Source organism: Cydia splendana, chromosome 12 (assembly GCF_910591565.1).
Source record: "Cydia splendana chromosome 12, ilCydSple1.2, whole genome shotgun sequence".
Classification (NCBI taxonomy): domain Eukaryota; kingdom Metazoa; phylum Arthropoda; class Insecta; order Lepidoptera; family Tortricidae; genus Cydia; species Cydia splendana.
Window position 1 is genome coordinate 7,808,306 of NC_085971.1, and position 26,827 is coordinate 7,835,132.

The window sequence follows — 26,827 nt, forward strand, 5'->3', positions numbered from 1 at the left end:
TTTTTTTCTTTCAGATCGATTATTTCCGATAATATTAAGTTGAACAAAAAAAAAATCAGTTACGCTGACAAAGTCGTAAAATATAAACTAGAAAAAATATTTTTTTAGGGTGGCACACCTACATTAAAGTGGGGATGAAATTTTTTTCGCGTCAACCCTATGGTGTGGGGTGTCGTTGGATAGGTATTTTAAAATTAATAAGGGTCTATAAGGACCATTTTTTGATCAACTTAATATTTTCGGAAATAATCGATCTGAAAGAAAAAAAGTTGTGTTTTCCACTTTAGTTCCCCTAACTTTTGAACTATGGGTCCAAAAAATTAGAAAAAAATCGTAAAAACATATCTTAGTAAAGACTTTCAAGGAAAAATATAGCGAACCTAATCGGTATAGCTGTTTTTGAGTTTTGGCAAATAGTCTATTTTGACAGACGGGTAACTACGGAACCCTACACTGAGCATGGCCCGACATGCTCATGGCCTGTTTATTTTATATTTTATCAACAGATCGCTTAGCTTGCTTACTCTAAACTATTTTTTTTATTTATGATGAACAATTATAAAAAAAACGACGTTTTCTTAAATCGACTATTTTTTATCTCTTATTTAACTTTATCAGCCTGTAGCTCCTAAAGTATTGATTGTAGAGTAAAAATAAATATAACCAAATTTGTAGTAAATTTTATGCTACAACTTTTGTCCGAAGTAATTATTATGCTATTCGTACAGATATTCGAGATATGAGCAAATATATGAAAAAAGGTACCTTCAACCCCCTCCTACACCCTCAGCACACCCCCTACCCTCGAGGACTTTTATTATGTTTATCTGGACACCACAAGGTATACCTGTACCAATTTTCAAAACTACACGAATTATTTCCGCAGATTTTTCTAATTTGCTTAAAGGCTATATATATGAAAACGAAACGAGTCACTCTACGTATTTTTTTTCGGTATTCACCTATTTTATTATTGAGAAGTGTCAATTAGTCTAAATTTTATTAGGGTAATGGGTATCGAGACTATCGAGTTGGAGCACAGAATAACTAATAGTACTGGTTGGAGCACAGTTTGATCTCGTCGGCTGGCTTAAGTTTCGTTGGACAAAGCCTAGATTTATTAGTTTCCACTAGGTAGGTATATCTTGTCAGATAACCTTGCGATTGAGGTTGTAACGGGTATATGTAATCACTGAGCTGTTTTAGCGCTTACTGAGAATATCGCCAACAACAAACCATTGTAAATGTGATCTCTAATTACGCATCAATTTAACGCCTTGGATGCAATCTTAGGAAAACCTTCTAGATTGACAGCTGATACACCCTTTTATTTCATTACCTACTTCAATAGCTGGTGGTAATAGTGGGACCCATTTCCAGCACACATGTTCCCTGTAGGCTATAACTTTTTTAATTAAGAGAGAACAGGCAATAAGCTATGTATTGTAGATACAGCATTGCCACATTTCGACCACATCGTTAAACAAGATTATGGTAAAAGGGCTGATTAAGACGAAACGCGAACTCGCATGTGATTTTAGCTACATTGCGGACTGTTGGTAACGTCCAATTCAACCGACCGATCAAAACCCACAATGTAATGAAGCTCGCATGCGAGTTCTCGCATCGTCTAAATAAGCCCTAAAAATTAAAGGAAACATTTATACTGGTTCACAAAGCGATACGCTCAACAAGCGTCGGCAATAATGCCGTGCAGAGTGGTTAGTCGCTGTGGCAATGCCGCGACACTGGTAACACGAGCTAGTTGTTCCAGATGGGCGAACGCGCGCGGCGAGCGGGCGGCGCGCCCGCGTCGGATGACACGGCGCTTGCATCCAACGAGCACCCTGTTGACCGGTGAGTACCAACGAAACACGAGGCTCAATGAAACTACAGCCAAAAGGCTTATTAAAGAAAACAAGCTTTACTTTATATTAGGAGGCGATGCAATGTATGGATGGTACCATCGAATGTAATGTATGTGCCATGTGGCCGTAACGATTGCATTTTGTTATTCTTAAAATTATCGCGATAGTTCTTGACTGCAAGGAAATTCGATTTTTTTTTACACTAAATTGCATTAACTATGTATATTTTTGACAAAAATCCTAACGCTTTACTTGTTGTTTTTGCTTTTGTGTTGATTTGCTCCGTCTTGAGTTGATCTAGTAGCATCGTCTTGTTTGTAGAATATTTTTCAAGAACAATGCATGAGTGTATGCACAATATCGTCATCATCATATTTAATAAACGTCTGAAGAAACGAGCACGAACTAAACATTAGAAATGCAATAAATAAAGTTGGAAGTGTAAATTACGATGCTCTTTTTACAACGCTGTTTTTATTGATATTTATGGTATTTGGAAAATTATCCATCGTTCCATGATTTGTGCCAAGATTATCTAAAATTTGACATCGCTGCAGAAGGCCTTGTCGCGGGTTATATTTCGCGAACTCCAATCAACAAAGTTTTTTTTAAATTGAACGCGCATGTTCGCAAGTATTTCCTAAATCGCAATGAATCCGATGCCAACATTATTTATGCAGTGCAATCGATCGGGTAGCCGTCCGAGTCCACGCAGTACCAGTAGTCGCCGATGTTTTGGTGCGTCCTGTAGTTGCCATTGCTCTCGCACGTCTCCGCCACCGTCATCCCTGCGCCCGGGAAATATATGGACGTGTCGCGAGCACAATCTGAAATTGACACATATGTGCCGTCAAGTTTGATTTCTGAGACACTTCGTATACGTTCGGGGTTATATATAATTCTATATTCTTGATGTTATTTAATTACATAAAAGGCTTGTAGGTAAATCAGGCATGGCACCTAATTAGATAGTACATCACGTCACGTATATTTTTTGGACAAAATATGCTAAATGAGCTTAACTATGAAATAGCAAGAAAATACAGTTTCACGCAAAAGGTATTATCTACTGTATCTTCATTATTATAGAACATGCGTTTTTTTTTTAATATAATAAATCATGTCAATTCCTTGCTAATCTTTGCCGCAATATAAATATTTGCGTGCTCTAATTGTGATCAGAAATTATTTTGTCGCGTGCTACAACGTGCTGCTTTGGCATCAAGCCTTTACTGACCTACATGTATAATTCCAAAAATTGTATAGTCTCCATCGGACCGGCAAAGGTGCTCAAAAATATTTTAACTTTAACTTCAACGTTTTGATAATAGAGGCTTTGTCGAGATATTTTTGAACCTGACGGCCTGATTATATATCTGATGGCGACTTTTACTAATATACCTAATTAGGTTTGAATGCACCTATTCTTACCACTTTTATACTAGAGCATTTTATCGTCATAGTTGCGTTGCATTTGACGTTATGTGGCTGAGGCTGTGTTGGTTGAGACTATCGGTCTACTCGTATCGTTAATGTTATTGCTTTAGCGTCACGGTAATCTTTATAGCTCTCATCTTACGTAGTGTTGTAATACATAATGCATACTTGAATGATTCCTACTGTGTTTACATATATTAGTCGCGCCGACATTGGAGCACAGATTCAGCTAGGTTAATCAATTGTACCATTTCACGAGGCTTGCGAATTGCGAATTCTTGTGTTTCATAGAAATATAATCTGCACTGCATAATACCTGTGTCGTGTAAGGCGATAACGTGGTGACTCATATATTTCATGCCAGCAAAAGCCTTTAAGTTGTCATTGCATTAGTGCAATCACAGATTATCTGGAAGTAAAACCTGACTTGCCTAATAAACCAAAGCGTTTCAATTTCCAATGTTATTCACTCTCTTGACTTCTCCTAGGAGAGCCTACGAGGTAAAACGTTCATCTAAATAGCAAGACTATTATCTACACTACGGTATTCTAACTCTAACAGTATTCAATTGTCACTGTCCTCTCGTGAAGTTCTGTAACAGCTGTAACAGTAATAAGTTTTCCGATGCGATACGGTAGTAGACGGAACTAAGTAATAAAGTATAAGAAACTGGTGCACCCTAGAAGTTCTGAACGCTGTCCAGTGTCCTACGCTTTTAGTGGTAGTTATCTATTCGTCATATATAGGCCCGGTTGGTTAGTCGTCTAGCGCATAAGTGTCCCTAGTGGGATGAAATTGAGTAAGCTCTGCAAGGACACCGGACTAATAGTGCCGGGGAGCTATAGTCAAGTAATTCGTACGGCGCCACCTCCGCATTCCGTCCGCGGGATGGGTGGAGAACCGTACCACGGATTGGGGACAGGGTCACGGCCGACCGGTCGCCGCGCGCCCGTCGACGTCACTCCCCGGTCTAAGCTGAACCAGATCATTTATGCAAAAGCTTCCAATTGAACCTCGATAATACGGAATGTGGAATTGCTGCGGTGCACGGCCGCGGTACGCACTTTCTTGTTAATATGTAAAATACCTACATTTCGTAACACTGCAGGCGTATTGTGGATGGATTTATCCACGTGATAAAAAAACCGCCACGTTTTAACACCGGGCGATTGAAAGTGACGGACGCCGTTTTATCACGCTGTCACGTAGAAGAGAACGACCATCATATCCTTGCTGGTTGATAAATCCCATAACAAAACCAAAGCTTTAAGCGGACTTTCTGATTAAGTATGTCTTATTTTTTTCCATCAGTCGGTTAAAAATACTCCCAAGATACTTTCCGCATTTGATGCGTTCCTTCTTGTTTACTAATTGCATTGTCTGCATTATTTATTTTAATAGGCAATGAACGTGCAATCCTTTATTAATATCAACTACACGTGTTTTGTATGATGACATTACCCGGCATATAAATATTTATAACCTGAATGCCTAGAAACTTGAACTTAACATATTTAACCGAAATAACTATAACTCACTGCAATTCATTCCGGCTACCTTGCTTAATTCGACCGACCATGCTCCTAGAATGGCACCGTCTCGGCCCGTACAGTAAGCACTGAAAACAAAGGTACCAATTAAGAAAATATATTAGAATAATAGTTATTTGTATAAAACAAGTTACGTAACTTCGTTAGTGGATAAGGGTTAAGATTGTGGGTTCACTGAGGTAAAATCAACCAATTAGGTACGTCATCAATACTCGTTTTTTTGTTGTGATTGTTTACTTAGTGGAACTAACTTTTGTCCGTTCAACTAAGAAGCACGGTATGCATGTCTCCATCTTGATGGACTCGATTAAATAATGCTACGTATTGAAAATTGAACTTTACCTTGTGCCTTGAATTTTATAAGCCCCATAACTTCCGTCATAATCGCAGAGTGTTAAGGAGTTGCTCAAGTACGTAGTTCCATGTTCTGATTGCTCCTTGTGAATCTCAACCAAAGCCAGAACCGCGCTTTCACATCTTCTTAGGTAACTTTCACCCATGCCGACAGTATTGTCTGTATGGAATAATTTAGAATTTAAAAAGGAGGGTCATAGTTTCATAGCATAACTATTCTGACAATCTGGTGTTAATGTTTTTACTTCTTCCATATAATTTATTTAAAAAAATTAGAACTACCATAACATTCAGAGGAATGTTATGGTAGTCCCAATTTAAACAACAAGAGCCTAAGAGCTATGTGCCAACTAATATCATAATGACTTTATTCTATAAGCGTGTCGAGTCAATGAAAAAGAATCCTTGAAGTTTGGTCGTGGATATGACAATGATAGCATTATTTGAACAAGCGCATAGCACTCTTTCTTGTTACATCTTATAAAATAAATTAGAGTTAGGGATATTTTATCTCAAGTGCAATAGATTACAATTAAAGTCAACTGCAAATATATGGGTGTACAAATCATCTCAAAATTATGTCCCATAACTCTTATGTCAGTGAATTAAGAATTATGGGACCTATTTTTGAGTAAGTTGTCTACACCCATATTTTTACAGTTGACTGTACAACGCTATATACTAATTCTACGCTACTTTTTCATCAGCTATTATACCTATCAGTATCCGAAACATGCAGTGTCTGTCTTTGCTCATTGCTACTTTGTTGCATTGCCTTGCCATCTTTTATTAGCAATCATAGTAAACTGAGCTGTGCTAAAGCTCAGCTTTACTATGATTGCTAATAAAATAAGGCAACAATGTAATGCAAGCGCCATTACTCCACGATGATGGCCGTTTTCTACCACTCGGGTCAACATCGAGAAATTAAAAAAACAACGGGTTGCACTCCGGGAGTGCCGACAGAAGTGAAAACTCAATGACTAGTCCAAAATGACTGCAGCACTATGTATAATTGACCCATCCTCCTTTCTATTGAAAAACTTTAGTTCCGAAAATGCGGGCCAGTGAGCTTAAAATTGTAGCGTTAATTGTTTAAAATTCGAATAGAAATTGTAAAGTTACCTTGCAGACCTCGCATCTAAATATATTTGGTCATGATATTTTGAGTTTTATTCACCAGTACTAGAGTTCACTTTTATTAGCGATTTCATCAAGATGTAGCTTTATTGAATTATATTGGAGTGATATAAAGTTATGTAACTGTGAGATCCTCGTATTTCAGCCCGTACAAGATTAGAACATTGAGCTTTATTGCTTAATATAAAAGTCCAGTTTTAAATAATTGACCTGATTATGATACGTTATGAGTAAAGTTCTTTGGTGAATAACATTGTCCGTGACACATGACGTCACCGTTACGTTACGCGTCTGAATCGAGTTTATCATTTTTTCCCCACCTCAAAAAGTGCTCAGCGCCGCTAAAGAAGTTTTTACTTCAAAAATATAGATGCACCGTACCGCACCGAAGCAGTTTCATGATGTTCCTGAGCAAAGGTTGAACTGTACGTTGGTCAGTACCGATTAGTCCGATTACGCATAATACTACGTTCTAGACCCAGAATCCTCACCACAGGCGATACCAGACAGCATCACCATGGGCCCAATTTGCGAACGGTATTAAATTAATAGTCCACGAACTTTCAAATCGTATGGGTTACCATGGTGACACACTTAATAGTCTAGTCAATCGATCGGTCGATCTGTATAAGATGTCCCCTAACGTTTATTTATTTAATACCGTTAGAGAAACGGGCCCTATACCATCCTTTATCCTCACCGGCATCACTTAGTAAGGGTTACAGTTGCTCGCTTCTGCTTCTTGGTCGCTTCCATTCCATTTCTGCTGCTTTCTAAATAACTACTGAAATAATTAAATAACTTGTGACGTACAGCAAGGAAGCAGTTTCATATTTGTCTGAAGCACAGGTAGCACTGTAGGTTGGCCACTCCTCGGTTGCGCACACCAGCAGAGTCCGTTGTCGCACTGTAGAGGCTCGTAGTCGCCAGTGGGTGTGCAGTGGAGCGTAACAGCTCGCTTCTTGGATGCTTCCAATTCTGCTCTTCGCCTACTACACGCTAGAAAACGTAATACATACGAGTATAAGCAAAGCAATAGAGACATCATCTGCACTTGCTATCGATGCATGAATTGTATGATATCATATAGTTCGCTAGTAGAGTCAGTGCGGAAAGAGAAGAGTCGTAAAATGTATGGGTTCCCTTACATTCCACGGCTCTTCTCTTTCCGCACAGACTCTACTGGTTGAATTATGAATTGAATTGTACTTCGAACGCGGAGTACAAATAAGAAGACTAGGAACAACCTACGTGCCGCTATAAATTGAATTTGTAAGGTTGATTTTTGTCTACTTACATTATTTTATGGCTACAAATATAATGACCACCAAAAAATACTTTGGTACCCTAAATAAAAAAATCATGCTTACCAAAAAAAATTACTGAACACCAAAAAAATAAAGCCTAAAATTACAAAAGTACCACCGTTTTAATTACGACTGCACTTCAAATTGTATTCGAATACCAAATATATTGAATGATCACCAAAAATCATTAATGATCACCAAATCTTGAAGACCAAATTAAAGCGATATTTTCACCTAAATAAACCACTATGATTACCAAAAAATGTATACATATTACCAAATAAAGTAAAATGATGCCATAATAACTAGCCCCTCCCGCTCAACCCCCCGTACCCCGCACCGCATACCTACCTAACCTAACCTACTCTTCTAGTAGCATACTGAAATGCTACTAGAATAGTGGGTTAAGTTAGGTTTGAACTACGACCCTTACAGAAAAGAAATGCTACTAGAAAAGTGGGTTAGGTTAGGTTTGAACTGCGACCCTTACAGAAAAGAAATACTACTAGAAAAGTGGGTTAGGTTAGGTTTGAACTGCGACCCTTACAGAAAAGAAATGCTACTAGAAAAGTGGGTTAGGTCAGGTTTAAAGTGCGACCTTTAAAGTGCTTACAGAAACGAAATGCTACTAGAAAAGTGGGTTAGGTTAGGTTTGAACTGCGACCCATACAGAAACGAAATTCTACTAGAAAAGTGGGTTAGGTTAGGTTTGAACTGCGACCCATACAGAAACGAAATGCTACTAGAAAAGTGGGTTAGGTTAGGTTTGAACTGCAACCCATACAGAAACGAAATGCTACTAGAAAAGTGATTTAGGTTAGGTTTGAACTGCGACCCTTACAGAAACGAAATGCTACTAGAAAAGTGGGTTAGGTTAGGTTTGAACTGCGACCCATACAGAAAAGAAATGCTACTAGAAAAGTGGGTTAAGTGGGTGGGTTTGAACTGCGACCCTTCTCTTCTTCTTAGTCGGTACACTCTTGCCAGAGTGGTCGTGGTCATCATTGTGAATCTCGATGAGTGATGATCTTGCTAATACGGCGCCATTCGTCGCGGACTGCAGCTTTCCGGGTACATTCGTAAACCGAGCACTTAGTTGCGGCCTTGATCTGGTCTGTCCATCTCATTGGTGATCTACCACGTGGCCTGGTGCCTTCGACCTTTCCCTGCACTACGAGACGCTCTATGGAGTCATTACCACGACGAGAAACATGGCCGAAGAAAGTCAGAATGCATGACTCCACTGTGGTTGATAGGCGCTGTCTGATGCCGAGTTCTTTTAATATGGAGTCATTTGTACGAAACTCTGTCCACGATACTCCTAGCATCCGTCTCCAGCACCACATCTCCAAAGCGTCAACTCTTTTCTTCTCGGTTTCACGAAGGGTCTCCGACGCATAAAGGAAAATGGGGAATATTAGGCAGTAAACGAGTCTGGTTTTCGTGGTCTTGGTAATGTTCCTATTACCCCAAATCTTTTTCATTTTGTCCATAGCAGACCTAGTAATCGCCATGCGCCGCTTGATTTCGTCTATGTACCCGCCTTCGTTGGATATTAACGCCCCAAGGTAAATATATGATTGGACAACCTCACAATTTCCTATGTGTGTGATCCCTGGTAAGTTGTTATTGACTGCGACCCATACAGAAACGAAATGGTACTAGAAAAGTGGGTTAGGTTAGGTTTGAACTGCAACCCATACAGAAACGAAATGCTACTAGAAAAGTGGGTTAGGTTAGGTTAGAAAAAGATGACGAAGTGGATTAATTAATTTAATAGGATAACGATATATTAAATATTTGCACATTTTTAATTAAAATGTGGTTACAATTTTGGTGGTCATTTACTATTTTTGGGTTTACAATGATTATTTTGGTGTCATTTTATTTAATAGGATAGCAAGATGTAAAAATGTGGTTATCATTTCACATTAAAATGGGGTTTGAAATTTGGTAATCATTTACAATATTTGGGTTAATAATGATTAGTTTGGTGTCATTTCCTTTAATAGGATAGTAAAATGTAATAAAATTGGTAATCATTTCACATTAAAATGGCGTTATAATTTTGGTGATCGTTTATTATTTTAGGGTGGTAAAGTAGATTTTTTTGGTATTAAATTTTATTAAATCTGGTGATCAGTTAAATAGCAGCCTTATTTTATTACATTAGGAATGTTTCTGACCGTATTTACTTATACAAACTTTTTGACCGTTTCTTTAAAACTTGCAGAGTGACGAATAATGACTTGATAATGACATACCACTGTCATATTTATTTTGACTAACGTTTACGGAATGGGTGATATTAAATTATTGTAATTTATTTTATATTTGCATGTGATTTACATAACAGCCTTTTGTTATTAGCATACCTTTTTCGATTTTCCGATATAATCACTATATCCCCTTTCTAATAGATGAGTTAGAAAGGGTGAAACAAAAATATTAAATAACAAAAAAATGTATACCACTGCAGTAGAAGCGCCCCCGTTTCAAAACTACACCATGGCTGAAATTAAGGTAGGAATTCTATGATACCTACTAAATGGCGCTTAAGGATGCTATTACTGCTACCATTTCTCTCTCTCTAGTATAAAGTAGCTTAAGATGAGCATGTCTACTTTTTTTAAGAGCATCATGTTTGACTTAAAATATTTTGAGCTAATTGATACAAACTAGGTACCTTATTCTCGATTTGAGTTTTGAGTCGATAGCAAATGAGTGTTGCTTAGTTAATAGATATATATGATATAGATATGTATGTATGTAGTAGCTTTATGAGTTAAAGTAGTTATACTAGGTAGTATGTAAAAGCGCAGGTGGTCTAGCGGTAAGAGCGTGCGCTGCGTGCGACTTTCAATCCGGAAGTCGCACCGGGTTCGAATTCGAACCCGGGCTTGTACCAATGAGTTTTTCGGAACTTACTAACGAAATATCATTTGATTCGGTGAAGGAAAACATCATGAGGAAACCAGACTAATCCCTCTGGATTGGAAGGTCAGATGGTAGTCGCTTTCGTAAAAAAGGCCTACGTCAATTCTCGGGTTTAGTTGCCAAGCGGACCCCAGGCTCCCATGACTCGTGGCAAAAGCTGAGACAATGCGATGAAGATGACACTAGTAGCTAGTAGTATTTAGTTCAACCTACCGCACGTCATGTTCTTCGCTTGGCCTCTCCACATTTGTCCAAATATTCTGTTCCCACTGCGGTCGGAGCAGAAACATCTGTGTAATTAATTCAAAGCGTTACAGACGCCTAACAGACGTGTCAATATTAAACACATATAATACCTATGAATCGGATATTAAAGGTTCAGTCAGCATATCAATTCCATCTTAAAAGGGATTTGCTTAAATAATTGACCGAAGCGTAGCGAAGGTCTACGTTTTGACTCGAGCAATTTGCTTTCGTATGTCCGGATGTTCTCCTCTACAGGTCGCAATTCTTAACTGATTCTCATGAAATTTTGTGACCAGATTCTATGACTAAATAAAATTTTTTTGTCAATCCGGTTTTTGGAAATTTTTAAAAATGGCGGAGTCGTGATACCTGTCGCCTAAACAAATAGTCGTATCGATATCATAAGAGTTTTTTCTTTTTGAGACATGTTTACAGAGTTAATAGCAAAAAATGCAGAAAAAAATTATCGCTGGTTTAGGCGGTATTAAGATATTTAGTTTTGTATTTCCGGATGTTCTCCTCTACAGGTCGCAATTCTTAACCGATTCTCATGAAATTTTGTGACCAGATTCTATGACTAAATATTTTTTTTTTGTCAATCCGGTTTTTGGATTTTTTTTAAAATGGCGGAGTCGTGATACCTGTCGCCTAAACAAATAGTCGTATCGATATCATAAGAGTTTTTTCTTTTTGAGACATGTTTACAGAGTTAATAGCAAAAAATGCAGAAAAAAATTATCGCTGGTTTAGGCGGTATTTAGATATTTAGTTTTGTATTTCCGGATGTTCTCCTCTACAGGTCGCAATTCTTAACCGATTCTCATGAAATTTTGTGACCAGATTCTATGACTAAAAAAAATTTTTTTGTCAATCCGGTTTTTGGAAATTTTTAAAAATGGCGGAGTCGTGATACCTAGCGCTTAAACAAATAATCGTATCGATATCATAAGAGTTTTTTCTTTTTGATATATGTTTATAGATTAAATGTCCAAAAATTCAGAAAATTTGTATCGCTGGTTTTGGCGGTATTTAGATATTTCGTTTTTACTTGACACGGTGGCCACTTTCTGGAAAACCGGGAAAACCGGGAAAAGTCAGGGAATTTCGCTAGTCATGGAAAAGTCAGGGAATTGTCGGAAATTTAATGGAGGTCAGGGAATAAAAATTGTCTCTGTATGTACAGTCGACGTCAAAGATATCTTTACATTTTTCGCCTTGTTTCAAAGGAGTAAGGTGCAAAAGTGTAAACATAAATATCTTTGACGTCGATTGTACATAATATAAGTACACAATAAAAAAACAAATTATTAATTTTACCATCTCCAAACATTATAAATATCTACTATAGTAGGTAAATGCGATCACTCTATCACATCACACTAATATTAAAGAAAAACGTGTTATAATGACAATGCTGATTAAGGACGAAGTTACGAAGGCTGCAATCATTTGGTGTTTGTATCAAGTACTAAGTCATAGCTAACAAAGGAGCGGTGGACAAGCCGTGGATCTCTTTCCTCTGATGATTCCGGACTCTGATATCGCAAAAAAAATGCGCTTGCAAAGAACAAAAATAGCCTACACTGTTGTATACGGACGCCATATTTTTTTCGACAATTAAAAGAAGCATGTTCTGATTGTGATGTCGTTACCATAGGCTTTGACGAATCCCTTAATAAAGTTGCTCAGAAAGGGCAGATGGACATCTTTTTCCGTTATTGGGACAATGAGAAAAACCAAGTCCGAAGTAGATATTACGGCTCAGCTTTTCTGGGGCACGCGACTGCTGCTGATTTGTTGGAGGCTTTTCTTGCCACGACTGATGGCAATGACACAAAAAAAATATTGCAGGTTTCGATGGATAATATTTTTTTGCAAGACCTAAAGCCCAAACTCAAAAGTAAGGGCGAAGCAGGTGACCCAAGTCTGCTCAACATGGGGAGTTTTGGACTTCATAATCTCAACAATGCGTTTAAAAAATCACTGAAAGCCTCGGGATGGAATGTTAGCGTTTTTACGTTCTCTATACTACCTATTCTGCTATAGCCCCGCGCGACGTGAAGACTATACAAGGTTTTCAGGCTCGAGTACATTCCCATTAAATTTTTGTGCAGTACGTACGTTGGCTCGAGAACGTTAGCGTTGTTGATCGCGCCACTAAAATTATTTCGTATGCTTTGACTAAGGGAATATCTTGTTTCGATCCCGCAATCGCAGTCAATGCAGAGGCTCGATAAAGTGTTGGACATATTTGTCAAAAATAACCGGCTTTCAGGATATGAAGCAGATAACGCCAAAAGTGTCTGCAACATGAATCTAGTATGAAAACTGAATCTGGCATGAGGGTGGGGAGAAGTGACCGAACAGGATAGTCTTATGTATCTTTCAGTAATAGGAGTAGCAGCGAAAGAGCTATTATTGTTTGTCCTTGTCACAGTCTCACATTTTATTTGTTCCCCACCGTAAATTTAGTATGGATTATGGTGGGCAACAAATGAATTCGGCCAATCACAGTGTCGCATTTGCGTATTTTTTGTCCCTCACGGAGGCACGCGTATACCACTTCTATACGATCCTACCTTCTATGGTCTGCAATGATATTTGTAAATCACCTGAATTTGAGAAATGAATGAAACAATTTTCCATTAAGGATGGTCACCGACTGGATGATGTTTGGCTCGGTTTGATAAAAAAGGAAAATAAAGACATGCAAACTTTAATAAAAATGGTCATGGTGTTATCCCACGGAAACGCTTATAGTGCTGAGCGTGACTTTTCCATCAATAAGGAGATATTAGTGGAAAATCTTTCGCAAGAGTCTATAATTGCGCAAAGACGCGTTTATGACGCTATATCCTAGAGTCGGACCAAGAAAAGTCGGCAGCGCATTTGATAGCCCACGCAGTGCAAGTGTTATTTATACGTCATAATTTCATAGAAGTTTGACGTTTAAAATAACACTTGCACGGCGTGGGCTATCAAATCCGCTGCAGACTTTTCTTGGTCTGACTCTACCACGGCGGTATAGACAAAATAAATATTGAAAAAAAAAAGATCCACGCGGCTCGATTATATTATATGATACATTTAATATCCAATAAATTCAGTAGTCAGAGGTACCTACTGTTTCAATTGGTTTTTCCTGTATACCTAGCTTTTAACAATAATGGTCAAAAATTAAATTAATTATTGGGTAACTGTAAGAACTGTCTGATAGCAAATTACAATTTTTAAATGCAATGAAACAGTACAAAAACGTCACCTGAAGTAGGATGTGAACCCGCGACTTCCGTCTAACTATGCTTTCGCTCTTACCAACTGAGCTATTCAGATACTACTTCTTATTATTTACGTTTTTGTATTATTTCATTGTATTTATAAATTGTGATTTGCTAGCAGATAATTCTGCAAAAGCGCAAAAATGTATTCCAATTATATATTTTATATTTATTACATTTAAGATTATGGTCAGGGAAAAACTTGAAAAAACGCCTGGAAAACCGGGAAAAGTCAGGGAATTTTAGTTGTAGGAAATAGTGGTCACCCTGCTTGAGAATGAGTAGCTAAATTTCGTCAGCTTTAGTAAGAACTATCATGGCGCATTTTGCAAACGTTCGCTTTTTTTGTTTGCATCGAGAGGTCCCTGGTTCCATCCCCAGTAATTGTATGCTGCTACACAACTTTTTGTATTTTTTTATACTTAAATTTCGTATCAGTTGTTGTTTTTTATTTTATTTTGCAAAAATGAATAAAATCGTATTTTTTATTTATCAAGCGCGGGCTAAGCGTATTCGTTTAATTTTTGCAAGAGATGATGGCTTTTTGCGCTTTAAAGAAAATTTGATTCTTGAATATACGGCGTACCTTTGGCCTCTATGCTCGTCTAGATGGCGACACCATTTTATATTTAACAATTTTTACTCATATCAGTAAAAGAACATGGGTCAAAATCATATGGCGTTCTAAAAATAAAATAAATCATTTATCCATACATATATACATTTATTGATATTTTTTATTCATTTTCATTTTAATCCTGTATCGAAAGATGGCAGTAAATTTACAGCACTGATTTACAGTGACTACAAAATTTAGTACGACAATAACCCTCTACTATAGGGACCGTGCGCGTTGGAGGGTCTGCCATCTTGTGGTCTGAATCGGAAACATGTACATTGCCAAAGCAAGTTCTACCATCAACCGTTCTCGTAGGTACGTTTTCTTGTGCATAGTAGGTTCTGCCATCTTGTGGGCTACATCGGAATCATAAACTACACATCTACGCTTCGCGCCAAAGATCTGACGGCTCCTGTGCTGCCCCCTATAGTTCATGCACGTCCCCTATACAATCTATTCTCTTTAGAATTTAGATTAGTTAGATATTTAAATTCTTACTCGACTAAAATTAAAAGCATGAAACTCCTTCTATTGCGACTCGAGGAGGAACAAAGACTGAAAAGACTGGCAAACCAAACGCGCACGAAGCTTCTCAGTTGCAGTTTACAGGCTAATTAAAAGGTAATGTTGGTTCCCTAACATAAGTAGATTTAGACCAAGAAAAGTCTGCAGAGATTTTGACACTGGCACAAATAACATTGGCACTGCGTGTGCTGTCAAAATCTCTGCAGACTTTTCTTGGTCTAACTCTATACACTTTCCTATACAATTAGTATGGCGACGTGGATACTTAAGTTGGGGCACCGACCGTACCCTGACATCGGAATGATATTTTTATCATGTTATTTAGTAGTCATCGTGCGTCTCGCTTGCGCCAATACATGTACGGACAAGAACCAGCGAAATGCACGATAACTAAATGACATCAGTTAGACGTCATTCTGATATCAGTGTACGTTTGAATTGGCCTGTTAGCTAAAAATTGTTTCGTATGTCCATCTGTTCTACTCTACTGGTCGCATTTCTAAACCAATTCCCGAATTTTGTAAGCAGGTTCGATAGTTAAGGTTTTAATTGTCAAATTAGATTCTCTAAATTCTTCTAAACAACGAAGCCATACATTTACTCAGTTTTAAGCTCAGCTCGCGAGGTCTACAGCTCACAGAGCCACTAGTATAGCAATACTCTAAAATTGGTCATGGTAATATCACATTTATTACAATAAAAATATAAGTAAATGTAATTATCAACACTATCTACTTAATGAGAAGTAGAACTCATTCGTCGTTTTATCTTAATGTTTATAGCACGTAGGTGGTGATCATTCTCGTCTAGGTATTAGAGAAAAAAAATCCAACTGCATGCAGTATGAATTGAAATGCACTTGCAGATAGTAGGTACAGAATGTTTCACTGAATATTTTAGACACGCACTCGGCGCTCTAAAGAGGTGGGTTGAAAGCTAAAATATTGGAATCGTTATGAATCATACCTCCCTGTGAACAAATCTCCCTTGCATTGCACGGGCGCGTAACTCCCGTCGGCCAGACAGCTGGCGGGGGGTCTGCACTTGCCAGGTACGGGTATGCCTATAACAGACAATGTAAAAGTTGAAGAGCAAACGGTAAACTTTATCGTTTCTATAGGTATGGTTTACGAAATATCAGTTACAGTTACTAGTACACTATTTTTTGCACTGAAAAGATTCTCTAGCTACTTTCTACGGATCTGTTTTTATTTTGATTATATGTACCTACTACCTTTTTTTGATCTACTCTTTGGTTAGTCAATTATACTAATAACCATGTTCTGTTTTCAACTTTATTTATTGTAATGATAATAGAGACAAAACATAAGCCTTGTTTTATTTATAGTTTTTTAGGGTTTTGATTGACACGCAACGAATCACATTTACATTTCATTTGTACCATTACTTTTATTAAATGAACGAATTCACATTACATACGCACACACCCTTGTTATGCAAACACAGCCAATCAAAGATCAATTTCAATACCGTCAAGCGGTAAGAATGTGAAATGCGAATGTTGCTTTGATATTAAATAATACCTATTTGCTGACATGCCTCGTAGGTGACTTGTGACTTGCAAACATCTGCGAAGCCGGAAGTATTTTGCTAATAAAGAAAGTAGGTAGGCGCTTCGCAGTTCTATTTGTAGACGAGACTTGTGTATTTTTGAATTCATCTTACTAACATATTTTTTATTCTTAGTAGGTGAGCGACCGCCGATAAAATGAGTTATACATAGTTTCTCTTTACGGCTAACCTCTGAAGAGTCTGAACTACATATTTAACGTAAATTCCATAATATCTGGGAGACCAAGCTTTGCTCGGATAACATATTAATACTCAATAATGCGCGTTTTTCCAGAGATAAGACCTAGCTTAGAGCCGTTTCCGAGATCCCCGAAATGTATGTATATACAGGGTTGGGCAGATTAAGTGTCCTAGTTTTGTACTGCCATTTTACTTAAACATAGCGCAACTTTTTTTAACTATTTTATTTTTTATTAATCGAGAATTTATGCATCTTTATGATTTGTTTTTGGTCAGCTTGATATCTATTGTTTTTATATTGTTATCAACATGGACGCGGAACGCCAGCTCGTTGTAAATTTATACAAGCAAACATTCCGAACGTGCAAGATATTATTTTTTCCGACGAAAAGATGTTTCAATTGCAAGATAGCCACAATCAACAAAATTATCGCGTTTACGGTGCTTCATTAAGGGATATTCCAGTTGACAAATAAGCCGTACAGCGGTTTCAAAGCGTTCGTCGGCTGTCATGGTATGGGGTGCCATATCACCTAGGGGCAAACTACCACTGCTGTTCATTGACCGGGGAGTAAAAATTAACTACGACTATTATATTCAGGACATGTTGCAGCGTGATATGCTAGAAAATATCCGAACGTTGTTTGGGGATGACTATTATTGCTTTCAACAAGACAGTGCCCCGTCTCACAAAGCTAAACGTACACAAGATTGGTGTCGAACAAATTTGACAGATTTTATACCATGGCAAGAATGGCTTGCATTTTCACCAGACTTGAATCCATTGGACTTTTCTATATGGGGATACATGCTCAGCAGGATTGGCAGCACACAAGGAATGAATTTAAATTCATTCAATCATCGGTTGGTCAAGATATGTGACGATATACCAGATGAGGTAGTGCGTGCCGCGTGCAACTCATTCTATGGTAGAATGCGTAAAGTTATACAGGTTAAAGGAGAGCGATTTGAGCTAATGAATTAATTTTGTAAATATAGAGTATGCTTAAAATAAAAACAAGTTTAATATTCAGATTTGAAGCTTTGTTTTAAATTTATGGTTATTTAAAACTAGGACACTTAATTTGCCCAACCCTGTAAATAAATAAATATACAAGAATTGCTCGTTTAAAGGTATTCCATATAAATATCGTTTGCCAGAGCAATTTTCTACAGCGAAAGAACCGAAAGGTTATATTCGAATATACAAAATAAATATCGGTTTTGAAAATTCTATTAAGTACATGTAGCTGGCTTTCGTCGATTACAATCGTAACTTAATTGCGACATTCGTAACCAACCATTGCATTTGTGAAATAATAATGAGTACAGCCGGTTCCCCTACGGCAATATATTGGCAGGTCCTATCCGGGAGATTGCGTTCGGCGATCGTAATAACCAGATCGGCGAACTTCCGATGACCGTGCTATGTATTCGGAAGTATGTATAGCTAGAATGTATATTTGCATGCGGGAAATGTCTAGACTATTCTAGGGTTTCTGGACATACTGTAGCCTACCTAATTCAAACAAAAAGACGACACAGGAGCATTCCCGGCTACCATCATGGGCCTTGCATTTTATGACAAAAAATTGTTTGACTGTCGTCTGTTTAGTTAGTAGGTTTAATGCCTGTAACTATACCCTTTCAGTGCCAGTGGTAGTGCGTCAAAAATATTCGCCAACAAGCTTTTTTCATGGGCCGCAGGAAACGTCCACAAATGTCTCAAAATTAGGCAAACCGGGTGGGATTGATTTCGATGATCGCTCCGTCACTGTTGCCTCGTAGAACTTGGCCTATTAAGTATACCTACACATGTTTTGTGTGGGTTTGCATTCAAACCGATCGTTAATACCGGAATAAAGCAATAATTATGCATACGTATATCGACTAATCGGCCTAATTTATTACGAACTAGCTTCTGTCCGCTACTTCGTCAGCGTAGAATTAGTTGTTCAGTAGTAACCTGCCACTGGCCACTGGCCTGGTCACTCCCTGCAGGGATGAATGGCCATGGCCCTTATTTACTTATTTCTCTATGGCTTTAGAGAAATAAATAAACTTAGAGTATTCACTCCATTCGTGGCTACTATTATGCTTACTTAGATACCTATTAATAATAAATTGTACTTATCTATAGGAATTGGCAGGTTTAGGACTTACTATTTCCCTATAACCGTAGAGAAATAAGTAGTGGACTAATTCTCTAGAATACAAATGTAAATTTGAAATTATGAAATAAGTATATGATTATGAAAGAAGTATTGTTACCGGGACGACAAACTGGACAGCATCCGAATAACACTCCAGGTTCGTACTGTAAAAATTCTCCTTTTGCACAATCGCTTTCCTTCAAATCCGATACACAACCCGCGCATTTGGAATGTTGCGACATCGCCGAATTTACCAAACAAATTAGTGAAACGCTTGACAGTAACAAATTAAACATGTTTTACGTTTTCTATGTATCGAAATACACTGAATATTGAACCTGAGTGCATAATTGCAAGCCGATTGAATTATCTTTTATCTCAAGTGCACTGTTTTAAGTACCTGACTCGCCCATTATTATAATAATTCGCATCAGGAAACATCGCCTTAGTTTGTGTAGTTTAAATGTTAACATTCTTATGTAGTTTTAGGGGTCATTTTTGCTTGTATAATATTTTGATTCGTAATAATATGACAATAATGATACAGCCAATTATCTATTAGTTCAATAAACGAGTACAAAACCGTGTTAACTGTGAAGTCATTTCAATAAACAAGAGTGGGGCGTTATCAGATCAGCGCTATCGCCATCCCAAGTTATTATGTAGCGAGCAATCGCGCTAGGTTGTGCGACGAGCCTTCCACGCACCTGTACTCGCTTTACTATCGCATCCTCGTGCTGCGTCGTCGCGTCGCTTATCATAATTTTATCTGTTTCGGTTTATACAAACGCGGCCCAGTTGTGACTCCTTACTCCATGATTTCTCACGCGCAACTCTTTATTTTCAGATTGGATTAAAACGAGCGTATCCGGCTAGCATGGAGGACTGCAGGAAGAGACATCAGACAGGCACTAAAGTTTCGAAAATTGCCCACTTATTTCAAGGTATGCCGTCGAGGGACGAGGAAGACATGCGCGGCGCCGAGATGACGGTCGTCCGGACCGAGAGCCATCTGTCGCGGTTCAATACCGCGCGAGCTCTTTTTGAAAAACTGGGCGAAGAGAACCGCGGCTTCCGCATCGAGAAGTCGCCATCGGCCGCAGCCAGTTTTGCTGGCACGCGAGGCGGAGCACCCTCAGTGCCCTCGCGCTCACGCTCCAGCTCCGCGGGCTCCGTCAGTCCGCCGCGGCGCACCATCACGCCTTCGCCCGGCGCGCCTCCCGCCCTCAACGGCGACCGCCTCGCCAACGGCTCCTCGCAGCCCGTACCCCCGCCGAAACCGGCCAAGCCCAGCGTTTTGCCAAAACCGGAGAAGCCTGACAGGCGCTTCAATAAAGAACTTATAGAGAAACAAAGAAACTGGACTTCTCATTTTAGTAAACCGCGTCCGTCGTCGCGGTATGAGACACATGAACCTAGTGCGCGAGTGGACTCTAAATATCCTAGTGGTGTACCGGAAACAAAGTCACCGGAACTTGCCGAAAGAAGTGTTATTCCCTCTCGCGTATACTCGCCCCCTTTATCGCCAAGCAGCGGGGACTCTCAAGCGGAGCGTCCTACGACTCTCCCTTCTAGTTTAGTTCATAGAGGTGCGTCAGGTGCGAAATCTCCTAGTCCTGTGAAAACGATTGCGCCCGTGTCGCCATCTACTATATCCAATAATATAATGTCTCCCACCTTTAGATCAGATGTAAGAAGTGATAATTTAAGTTCTGCCTCTAAAGAAAGTGATGCTGACGCCGGTTCTCAGCAAATAGGTTCGTCTGAAATTGTTTATCCTAAAACTCGGTCGACGCGAACTTCAGTATCTGCCAGTGATGAGGCTATCACGGAAAAGGATTCCGCGTCAGACAGAAGTCCTAGTTTGCAATCTTCTGATACGTCATCGAGGTCCGCCGAGAGATCGTCCCACTCACCTTCCAAATCCGCCGAGAGATCATCCCATTCACCCGTCTCTCCGTCTGCAAGCCCTGCCGCAGTAGCCCCGGCTTATTCTCCTAGGTATCCAAAATCACCCCCTTCACCACACATTCGATCTCCGAAATCACCTCCTCCATTGCCACACGAAAATGCTAAAATCGCAGCCAGTGATCTAACAGAAAATCGAGTATCCGAAGAAAGAGAAGAATTTAAACAGCAAGATATAACTGATGGAGAAGTTCCTGATATCTTATCACGAGCGCCGCCTTTGCCGAGCCCTAGATTACCGGTTTCACCTCCCCCTCAAGAAGACGATGAAAAGCTAAAGTACGAAAGAGACTCGACCGCTCCACAAAGTCCGGAACCCTACGATAGTGTAGCAGATTCACCAAAGTTACTTAATAAAAGCGTGGACGAGGATGGTTACGAGCACATAGAGTACAGTGACGAGAGGGACGAGAAGAGCAACCGGCGCTCGTCGACGCCGGAGTCGCCGGCGGGCGCTCCCCCCGCGACCGCGCCGCGTTCCCCGCTGGCATCACCGCTCGCCTCTCCGGTGCATCGAGAGTACTCCTCGCCCACCGTGTTGTCTTCACCCGTACCCCGTGAGTGCTCTTTTATTTCAAAGTATGTAATAGGAATGGTCAACAATAGTTCAGGCAAAAAAAACCCTTTTTCGGTTATTATAGAAGCTCCTGTATCCGATTTAATTAGTAATCATCTTCATAAGTATGTAATTAGACAACTGATAATGTGGTAGTTTACGCCTGATTATGGGTTAAATATTTTGAATAGCTATACGTGTCACCAGTACCAGTACTTAGAAAAATCACAAATTGAAGTGAAAATTTGGAACCATTATAGTTAATTGGTTTTGCTAGAATATTGTGTTGATTTGTTTGTGTTGTGGTCACAAGACGAATTATGTAGGTTTAATTTTAAAGGAAAAGAATTAGGTAAATGAATAACCAATCATAAAGTGGGTATTCTCTTTTGCAGCTTGACGTACATAAGAGAGAAGTCTTTGAACACACATTAAATAACATTTATAACTCAGGTATAAATAAACATCCATGTTAATCACTCAAATAAATGCTTAAAGCGGGTAAAATTCCGAGTTTCGATCCCAGGACCTTCAGCTTCGTAGGCAATTTAGAAGAGTAACCGATACACCGATACTAACGACTAGGAGCTATGGAAGGCGTTTTATAATGATTGAATGATATAGAAAGTATTAGAAAGTTATTTCAATATGTACCTATGTACATAATTTTTGAAGGTATTATTATAGTATCGATTTAAGAATCAAGTTAAAGGTTTTCAGCGTCGTAGGAAGTAAATATCCTTTATCATTAGTTAGTAGTAGTTCCGTAGGCGGCGATTGATGTACGTTTGGCGGTCTCGTGCTCCGTGGGTTCAATGTAATATTGAGGAAGTCAAGGTATTTGAGTCGTTCGAGTCGATCCCGATTTAGATGCTCCGGCGCCGCCTCCGCCGCGACGCGTCGCAGTTACCCGAGCGACGTCGGTCTGCGCGCTCCCATTCAATCGTTCCCTTCACATCTTGCACTGGAACATCCGTTTTCCAATGCATTGTCTTATCTAGACCACCCTATTGCTATTACTGTGATTGTGACTTTGTGACAACATGTTTATAACTTTGACTGTTCTTACTCGTATAAACATTGTGATTGTTAACTAAACATCAAAATAAACTTGCGATTTCGTTGAAGCTTTCTTGTTATCGGATATAACAAAGCATTTCGCCTTCAACGCGGTTTCGACTTGATATTCAGTTTACGATAAAGTTGCCCAGGAACTTCGCAGAAGCTTTAAAAGTTTTTATTGATTCCGTAGTCGTAAGTTCGCAACACAGACTCTGTTTTTGCTCGGCTCATTCGCGCCGCCTTGCCAGGAAACGCTTCGAGCCCATCTTAATATTACATTCATTGAGCAACGTCTCGGACGCTGCGCTAAATATTAACTACACACATTACACTTCTCCTTTTTTATTCAGCGCGCTCCAAGATAAGTTATTGTTTTTGTTTGATTGCCTCCTCGCTTAATATTGAAGTAGATCTGTTGTTAACTAACTAATATATACTACATACAGATAATTAACTGATTGATATGCTACAAGTATGAACTTTAGTACCTATTCTACTTATGTGCACATGTGTATTGTAGTTGTGAATCGAGCAAAAACTGAGCATGGGGCCACTTTGATACTAAATAGTTATTTATTTACTACCTACTTAACATTTAAACAGAAGTCTTAAATAGTACATTATTGTCGAGGCTCGGAAGTAGCTACTTGCAGGCTGAGGATTCGTTTTAAACGGACGACCTTGGGAGTCCGTTTAATTGAATCCGAAGCCAGCAAGTAGCCTTCCAGCCGAGTCATATATAGTGCTTTTCTCAAAAATGGTGCAAGAAATATAAATATCATAGATATATTTTACAAAAGCAACGTTCTTACGTATATATTTTCACAGAAAAAAGTAGAAACAATTGAAAAAATTTGCTTTGCCGCCTTTTTATTTTTTTTATAAAAAAATAGAAGTGTATTTTTCTGCCGAAAATACGTCAACCTATTTGAGACAGCTAAATAGTCGCGGTACTAATCATCTGTTTGGCTGTTTAATGGGCCTGTGCCTTCATTTGATATGGCCATTTCAACTTTTAAAAAGTTTGGAACTCGACAAATAATGGAATTTGTATGCTACATTGCGGTCCCAAAATCGAGACTGCAATGTTTTTAACTTTTTAATTTTTGACTGACCATAAACTACGCGCTTCGCGACCTATTTTTTAAACGGCAAAGTCGACTTTGCCGTCCATTTTTGAGAAAAGTCATTTATTTTAAGACAACGCGCCAAGAATGTTTATTATGTCTCCAACTCAGACACTTATTTCCCGAAAGTCATTGAAAATAAATATAATCCAATTTGAGGCCAGACGCAAGAAATTATTTTAGTGACGTCTACACATATAATATATGATTGTATATAAAACAGTCTCGTCTGGTCGTTGGGTACATTATGTCATTTTAATGTTGCCGTCTTTGACCCCTATATGTTTGCCAACTTTATTCGTCCTTTAGTAGTATCGCGGTTCGGTCGGGTTTTCTGTGTCATTGACGGTTGCCAAAGCTTGTGCTTATCTGAAGCGGTGTTTGTTTACAAACCTGGGCGCCCCCGGTGTCCAATAACAGCAGCTCGTAAACTGCACGTTACTCGTCGTTAAGATCTTTTATCGTTTTCTTTGTCGTAATCTTCACCAACGTTTACTTTTCAAACAGACATGGCACTTTTACAGGAATGCAGAATTTCGTTAATTAGATCTATCTCTATCATTTCCTTCACGATGGGCTCTAATAAAGCGAGCGAAGGACACGAGACTTCCACCTGTGGATGAGTTTTCGAGTATTAGTGCAGCACCTTAGCCAAAATACGGCGTATAGAGTTGAAAGTGCGCGTGAGTGTGCACGGCTTGGCTAGAGACCGCAAGACATGGCGCAGTGATGTTGCGGGCGGCGCGCGCGCTCGTCGCATGCGCCTCAATATGCGCCTATGCGGCTGCTGCCTCGGTTAGTCCTTCCATCTCAACTGCTTCTACTACTATGCAGCCTAACATGTCATTGCAACCTAAAAGTTCATCGATCTTCAGCTTACTGCTCTGTTCTTCAAAAGTAATACGTTTCAGTTAAACTAATATGCAAGCAAATTGCCTCATGGACTGTTTGCAAAGTATTAACCTAATTGCATTGTCTACTAAGTTGCTTGACTAAACACGCAAAGAACTGGTCATATGACTATTCATAATATCTTATACGTGCACACTTGAGACCATCAATTTGACTAATGTTTAACATAAAAAACTGAAATCCTAGAAAATAAAATAGATTATGCTAGGGATAGGCATTCTAAAAGCAGTATTCCATTTTCGATTGTATATTAATCATAAAATATGGTAATTGGCATACCCGTGTCCTTGAGTCGAATCTCTCGGAATATGGTATTCCTTTATAAGTAGAAGCAGCTAAGAGCGTGGGCGGCAGCCACTCTAAAAGTGCTTGCATTTTATGCTGAGACGATCTTGTAACCTTTTAAGGAACTTGTTCATTTTAAGGCATATAATAATCAAGTTGACAATTCGATACTGATGTTTCTTGAATTTACATATTTAAGAACGTCTTATGGAGGATAAGTGAAAAACTTAAATAAATGTAGCTATATAAGTTATCGTACTGAGATATCAAAGAGGCGCGCATTGTTGATAATGATAACCGTGGGTAGAGGAAAATAAAAACCAATACCTAATTGTAGTAATTGTCCACGTTCAGTTATGAAGATATCGTCCTAAATGTTTCCGTATGTGTATGACGTTTTATTTATGCAGTAGCTCGGCGGCGGCGCGAACCTAATTTCTAATAACGTTCCAGCTGAATGTAGCCAGTTTAATTAGTAAATTGATCATGAGCATGAGCTCTCGCTGTCTCGCCGGCTACGGCTCGCGTGCCGGCTTATCGTTACCTCGCTTTCGCTATATCGTATCTCGCGCGATTGTTTAATCACAAACGCGACCTTGCTGTGTGCGAAATAAAGTTTGCATTAAGAACGAATGCTAATCCATGATATCAGACTAAAAGTTAACAGGCGCTGCTATAAACCACTCTGTTTTTATTTGTTCATCTCCTTGCATGTTAATTTACTTCTTGATGATAAAATATCATCATTCCACTTCGTTGGCTTCAATGCTCTTATTGTGTCGTCTTGTTGTGTATGTTTAGCATCCGTGTGAAGACTGAATGACCATTTGATAGAATAATTAAACACATAACAACGACTATTAACATTCATCGTATACGTATTACAAAAAAAAGTTATCTCATCAGCCTCTAAATTAAATTGAACTCGGAATTAAACTTGTGGGAGTTGTGGGAATCTCCTATTGTACAGTAAAGTTATCGTAACGTGTAATGTGAGATAAAATTATGTTATATTTTGCCTAGAGTGACGTGAGGCCCAGATTTTATGAAGGCGGAAAGAGCCATTGTACCCACACGTTGGGCCAACCATATATTTTTATGGAAGATCCAAATGTACACGCGAACAGTTGTCCCACTTTAGTTTAGCAATCGCGGGTTCCTAGTCAATATGAATGAACTGTGTTCGGTGTGGCATTTACTAGTGCCGTAGTTTGTTTGGGCTGTGACCTAGTTTCTATCGGCTAGGTAGGTATACTCGTTATACGTACCTGCGGCGAGCACCTGCGATCTGCGGAGCGGTAAAAATAGTTTCATTTCCTGAGAGAATTTATAAACTTCTCAACCTAAACGTATGTAGCCCGAAAATACAGACCTATACGGAATGAAGGTTAATTAATTTTCTTTCGCTTGCTGTGGCTATTCAATTTCTGTCGATAACAGTGATGGATTACTTTGGTTAGGTTAGTTATAGATAAGCTCCTGTAGGTATATCTATATCTATATGGATTATTTAGGATGGGGGCTGTCCATAAATTCCGTCATCGATTTTTGACCCCCCCCCCCCCCCCTCCCCTCCCTCCCTAAAATCATGCTTCGAGTGCCCCGTTACGTCATGCTACCATCATCCGATGTCCAGACCCCCCCCCCCCTAATTTGAAATTACGTAATGTATGAATAGCCCCAAGGTACATTTTTCAGTAAAAATTACAGTTTTCGATTTCATGCCATG

At 39.0% G+C, this 26,827-nt stretch overlaps 2 protein-coding genes across 3 annotated transcripts in view; one reads left to right on the forward strand and one right to left on the reverse strand.

Annotated features, from left to right (window-relative positions):
- LOC134795419 (uncharacterized) overlaps positions 1-19,593 on the reverse strand; it is a 217,164-nt gene extending 197,571 nt beyond the window's left edge. Inside the window, exons 1-7 of one of the 2 annotated variants that reach the window (XM_063767258.1) lie at positions 19,307-19,593; positions 16,229-16,325; positions 10,808-10,884; positions 7,164-7,349; positions 5,199-5,370; positions 4,845-4,924; positions 2,536-2,695 (exon numbers count right to left, since the gene is read on the reverse strand). In XM_063767258.1, coding sequence (XP_063623328.1) covers positions 2,541-2,695; positions 4,845-4,924; positions 5,199-5,370; positions 7,164-7,349; positions 10,808-10,884; positions 16,229-16,325; positions 19,307-19,484 — 945 coding nt within the window. In that variant the 5' untranslated portion in view covers positions 19,485-19,593 and the 3' untranslated portion in view covers positions 2,536-2,540. Of the gene's footprint in view, positions 1-1,881; positions 2,696-4,844; positions 4,925-5,198; positions 5,371-7,163; positions 7,350-10,807; positions 10,885-16,228; positions 16,326-19,306 lie in introns of those variants that run through there. The other variant, XM_063767257.1, reaches the window with a different exon arrangement.
- Positions 9,963-26,827, forward strand: part of LOC134795421 (uncharacterized) — a 39,164-nt gene continuing 22,299 nt past the window's right edge. Inside the window, exons 1-2 of the mRNA XM_063767260.1 lie at positions 9,963-10,180; positions 20,036-21,713. Of these exons, the coding sequence (XP_063623330.1) occupies positions 10,121-10,180; positions 20,036-21,713 (1,738 nt within the window). The 5' untranslated portion in view covers positions 9,963-10,120. The remainder of the gene's footprint in view (positions 10,181-20,035; positions 21,714-26,827) is intronic.